The 6,000-nt window shown below is 38.3% G+C and overlaps 1 protein-coding gene across 2 annotated transcripts in view; it reads right to left on the bottom strand.

Moving 5' to 3' along the window:
• Positions 1–3,985: 3,985 nt before the first annotated feature.
• Positions 3,986–6,000, bottom strand: part of ABCC4 (ATP binding cassette subfamily C member 4 (PEL blood group)) — a 226,468-nt gene continuing 224,453 nt past the window's right edge. For both annotated transcript variants that reach the window (XM_069467093.1, XM_069467094.1), the window contains one exon: positions 3,986–5,760. In XM_069467093.1, coding sequence (XP_069323194.1) covers positions 5,653–5,760 — 108 coding nt within the window. In that variant the 3' untranslated portion in view covers positions 3,986–5,652. The remainder of the gene's footprint in view (positions 5,761–6,000) is intronic.

The raw sequence follows: 6,000 nt of genomic DNA, 5'->3' as shown, positions 1-6,000 counted from the left end.
GATCTCACAGAACCAGGACTTGTTAATCCTTTTATTATTTTTTAGTTTCAAATTTAAATAAACACGTTTCTCTCAGCTTTCAACACACACTGCTGTTTTAGGTTTTGAAAACATGGGGCCATTTTCCTTAGAAGATTAAATTTAAAAAGTGAAAGCTCAGTTAATCCATTCTTGCTGTTTTTAAAGGAAAATCAACAGCCTGTACATAAACCCCTACGTTCTCCACTTTTACAAGTGGCCTGATGTGTACCGTCTTCAACATCAGTATCATGCTGTTAATTCAAGAATATAGTTGGTGTAAACATATGCACAGTATCATTTTGCTTTTAAAATACTTTTAGACTTAAAAAAAACTCTAACCTTGAGCAAAATTTTAGCTTTTAATGCTATTTAAAAATATTACTAATGTACATTTTGAAAGCCTATGTGGCCTAATTTTAAATGTAAAGATCATGGGATGATTTTTCCCTGATTAATAAGGAGGCTAGTGTTTATTGAGAGCTGCCCATATACCAGGCATTGTTCTAATGCAGTGGTTCTCAACTCTGTGGGGTTAACAATTGGTTTTCTTTAATTATTTCAAATTTTCAGTCCATTGCAAACTAGCAAGTGGTTCTGCGGATGGCTAGCATGCAGCACGCGCCCCACACGCCTCACCAACCAAGTTCAACAAACTGGTCTCTTGCCTGCTCAAAAGGAGTCCACCAATCATGATTTGGATTTTGTGGCAATGTCAAAAGGATATAAAATTTCCACACGCTTTCTTGAAATTTCTGCACTTATTGTGGACCGGTTATAGAAGCTCATGGACTGACGTTGGCCGACAGACCTTGCTTTGAGTGTCACTGCTGTAAAGTGTCACTGCTGTACTTCCGGTTTCATCTATCTCTCCAACGCCCTCTGAGAAAAGTATTATCTCAATCTCAGTTTTACAAAAAGAAAGAAACTGAAGCATAGTATGCTTCCCAACTTCAAGGGCCAACAATTAGCAGGTTGCGGAACCTGGATTCAAATCCAGGCAGCCACTGCACAGAGGAGCCAGGATTTGAACCCAGAGCTTGTGCTCCTCCTTGTGTATGCTTGTTCATTTGAACTATATATAAAGTAACAACAGTTCGGTTTAGGATATCAGGTGAAAACCTCCTCAAATATACCGTCTATATTTTACAAAGCTACTTTCATCTACAATTGTCTTGTTCTCCTCTCTTGGTGGAAGTGGTACCTTCTTCCTGTCCAAGGTCAATGTCTTTCCTTCTGGATTCCATCCTTTCTGTTTCCATGGATGCTCTTGGTCCATCAATCATTCCAACGAAAGCAACTGTGCAAGGTCAGGAACCATATCCATTCCACAGATTAAGAGGCGGAGGCTCACAGAGATGGAAACCTGCCCAAGCATGTAACCAAGGCTTCATGGCTATAGAGTGGCCACATCCCAATTTGTCAAGGACAGTCCCAGTTTATTGCCAGGACACCTTGGCTGGTTAGTGCTTTCCTTTCAGTCTCAAGTGTCCCTCTTTGGATAGTAAATTCTTCGGTCATCCTACATTGCTAGTGAGTGGCAGACACAGAACTGGTAGCCAGATCTGTGTGACTGACCTCCAAACCAGGGCTCTTTCTATTACCCCAGGCTGCCTCTTAGTATTTCAGAATTAAAAAGGAAGGTTTATTCTCAGTGCTTCTTCACTCAGCAAACATTTATTGAGCACCCACAATTTGACACTGTGCTGGAAGATGTAGATTAAAATACGAACAAGGCACGGTCCAAGTCCTCAGAAGCTCATGGTTTAGTGAGGAAAGAGACCCACACACGCTTATAATCAGGACAGGCTGCATAATTTACAGGACCCAGTGCAAAATGAAAAAGCAGGGTCCTTTGTTTAAAAATCTAGAATCTCAAAATGGTGAAAACAGGGCATTAAACCAAGTGCTGGGCCCTTCTAGACAGGGGCCCTGTACACTGCAGGTCCTGTGACTCAGTGTACACGTGAGGGGTGCTCAGGGCACGACAGAAATACACAGCAGTGACCCAGTCTGAAGACTGGTCTTAAGATCACTTACTAGAAGAAATGAAATTGTGCTGATTTTAGAGAATAAGGATAATGAGGATATTTCCCCTACATGGACCTTCTCGTCTATTGTTCAGATCACAGGTTTAATGGAGATTAAAAAAATAAAACGAGAGCAGGTGAAAACTTCTGGAGGCAATGGATAGGCTGATGGCATTGATGGTGGTGGTGGTTTCATGGTTGTACACTTATCTCCAAACTCATCAAGGTATACACATGAGATATGGACAACTTTTTGTATGTTATTTGTAACTCATTAAAGTGGTTTAAAAAACAGAATCCAGAAAAACCTTATAGTACCCTATTTTTATACTTATCCTGGAACTAAAGAGAAAGTGAGACTTATTTTATTAAATGGTTAGAGAAAACACAGACCTTGGCCCCTTATGTAACAAAAGCTTCAAATGCTTTCTCTGTGACAGGCTGCAAGATCATCCTTGAACAGCCTCATATTTTAAGAACTCAGCAGAAATAATTTACTATGTGCAGATTATTCACTTTTAGAAGATCGAGGCACTGAATTTGAGATTCTAAAAGAAAAACAAGGCCAAGAATTTTTTTTTAGTGAACTCAATTGTGAAGGATAACACATAAAAGTGCCCAATGGATACTGATCTACCACTCTACCAAACAAACAAACAAACAAAAATTTAAAGCAGAACCCTTGTATTTCTCGTAGTTCTCCCAGTTACTAAGTTTCCACTTCCCCAAGGTTATACATGGTGCTGACTTTGCACCCTAGAGTTTAGTTGTTACTATTTTTGAATTTTGTACAAATAGAATTATGAATATTCTTTTGAGCCAGGCTTCTTTGGAACAATATTATATAAGTGAGTTTCATGTGTATTGCTCATGCGGTTTAATTGCTTTCATTGCTGTATTCTACTACCGCATAGCTTGTTTTCTTTCTGCTGTTGTTGAGCATCTGGATCATTTCCAGTTTGGGATATTAGGAATTATGTTTCTAGAAACATCCTTGGAAACATCTCTTGGTGCATGTGTATACATGTGGAGTAGCATTAATGGATCACAGGGTCTGCAGTTTGAAAAAATGCTTGTCAAATTATTTTCCAAAGTAGGTTTTCAATATACTTTTTTATACACACAGTAAAAGTTCCTATTGTTTCATTGGCACGTGATTAATATTCTCAATCTTTAAAATTTTAGCTATACCTAGTGGGTATTTAGCGGTATCTCATTGTGGCTTTAATTTGCATTTCCCCGGTAACTAACATCAGTGAGCACTTTTCAAATTATTGGCCATTTGGATATTCTTTTCTGAAGTACCTATTCAAGTCTCTTGTCCATTTCTCTTAACTGTGCTTTCTGTGTGTTTCTTAATGAGTTTTAGGAGTTCTTTGGTGCTGGTTCTATGGTGCTGGTTCTCAGACTTTAGCCTGAATGAGAATCACCCTCAAGGCTTTTTAAAACACAGATTACTGGTCCCCACCATTAGAGTTTCTGACACAGTAGATCTGGGGCAAGGCACAAGAACCTGCTCGTCTAACAAGTTCCCAGCTTATGCTATGCTGCCGGTCCAGGGACCACACTTTGAGAACCAATATTCTATAGTGTTTTAAGTGTAGCAGCAATAGATGTTTCTTGTTAGTTTTGGACAAAGACGTCTTAAAAAACAAAGACACAACCAAAACCCACAACCATTTAATACTTGTTCAAGCCTGAGGCATAAGGTAATACCCTCCCTTCCTGGACTTGCTTAAATAGCAACTGCTTCAATCTGTTCGAAACCCACTGAAATCTGCTTAGAATATTTGGTACACCCAATTAACCAAGAAAACCAGTTGATAATGAAAGTTATTTTTGGAGCTCCTAATTTTTGATCTCAGGAGAACTCATTGGCTTTTATCACTAAGGACGAGTCAGTAATCCCTCTAAGAAGAAAAGTACATATCTCTGAATGTAGATAAAAAATTGACATTTATTTCAACTGAATTTTGTTTCATTAAAAAACTCTATAACATTAAAACAGAAATGAAATAGAAACATGTTTATATGACAGCCTTTACCCTCTAAAGATCAAATAAACATATATACATTTCAAATATACCTAATGTTTGAACAAACCTCATTATTATCACTGCTGTCATTTCAGTTGCCTAAAATACTAACCACGACTTATTAACAAACATCTTATTGTGTGTGGTTTTATTCAACTGAACAGTAACCATATTTCTAAATACAAAGAGTTGAACAGCTACTGCACTCAATGTATTTTGGTAGTTAGCTTGTGTGTGCTTTTTAAGGGTGCATTCTATAAAACTTCTGTTTCTCAAAAGCCTACCACCTCAAGGCACATCTATGTGTCCATGTGTCCATGTATTAGAATATGCAATTTAAGGGTGGTTACACCTTATCCTGAGAGGTCATTAGAATCCACCTTAAACCACGACAGTAACGCCTTTAAGTAAACTGAACTCAACATACCACAGCCACCACCAAGAAAAAGTGAAGACCCATAGTTCAAAAAAGTACACCAGGTCCTAGGAAGTTTTGCGGTTTGTTGATTCACTAATCAGAAACTCTAAAGAAACTGCTATTAGTGGTCTTAAGTAAACTAACCTGCACAGGCTCATGAAAATGAACCTTCTGGATGCATCCTGAGAACGTACTGCACGATTACAGTCAGTGCTTTTCTCGGTTTGTCTCACCGAGTTAGGAAAGCCAATGCAACTTACAAAGGATGTCAATAAAGGCCAAAGGCTTACAGTTCACAGAGGGTTAACCTTCCATAAGCCAGAACTCCAATAATAATAATAACATATTATTTCAGGAATTACAGTTGGAGGTTTGGCCTTTGTGGAAAGTATCACCACGCTGAGTCCAAAACCGCAACACAGTTACCATATCAGAATCTCAAAACTCTAAAAGATGAGGGATGGTCACACTTGTGTCCTTCAGTATCAAATCACCTCCCGTTTTGAGACAGTATTATAACCCCTTCTCCTTTCTAGAACATATGATAAAATATTGTTCTTCAATACTTTAACCATATATATTTTTGGTATGGATGGGGGGTGGTAGCTTTGCCCTACTCTGATGTGACTTAAATATATTTTTTGTATTTCCTACTGGTTTTATCTGTACTATTTTATAATAACTAGAGGCCTTTGGGGGAAATAATGGATCCCACTTATGTTAAAGAAAATTGTGAGACAAATGGCAACTTCACACAGTCTTCAAGTAAATAGAATCCCTGATACAACTGGAAATTAATATGTAATTTTGGGGGTAGTTACACAAACCCAAACCTGTGCCAATTTTGTCCTATTCCTTAACAATGAGCTTTGGCTCTGGAGTCTCTTAAGGCACAAAACCTGGTAGACACCTTTTGTTGGTGGTCTGCACCTCTGATTTGGATTTTAAAAAAACCAACAACATTTAAATAAAAATTAGCCCTTTTGTTAGAGCTTGACATCACTGGATGAAGTCAGGGAGAAAACCCAAATGAACTAACATCATGTATGTACAAATATTTGTTGATCGAGTATAAAAAGTACAATGTAGTTTACGTAGTGCAAAAACCATTAGAAAATGCCTCCGGAATAGGCGTGACATCTTGGTAGAATCACAGTGCCGTCTCAAAAATAGTGAAGGCCGAGGGCTGTCCATTGGAAGTGTTCATTACCACATGGTCAGTCTGGGCAATATCTGGATAATTCCTTTTGTAGTACACCTGTTCAAAAAAAAAAAAAAAATAGGCAAGCATGAAAAGAACATATTTAAAAGTGTTCAAGTCCTTCTCCCTAAAACAATACAGTTCTATGTCCACCTGTTCATGTGAAGCACAATTCAAAAACAGGGATGCATATATTCTATGGAGGAATGAGCCCCCCTGAGACCCTCAGCAGGGCTGTGCTGAATGCCAAACAACCTGTAGAGCCACTTTAGCTCCGATCACTCTGATGCACAGATA

The sequence above is a fragment of the Eulemur rufifrons genome, chromosome 4, assembly GCF_041146395.1.
Source record: "Eulemur rufifrons isolate Redbay chromosome 4, OSU_ERuf_1, whole genome shotgun sequence".
In the NCBI taxonomy this organism is placed as follows: domain Eukaryota; kingdom Metazoa; phylum Chordata; class Mammalia; order Primates; family Lemuridae; genus Eulemur; species Eulemur rufifrons.
Note: the sequence above shows the minus strand (reverse complement) of the source record. Positions and strands in the feature narration are given on the sequence as shown.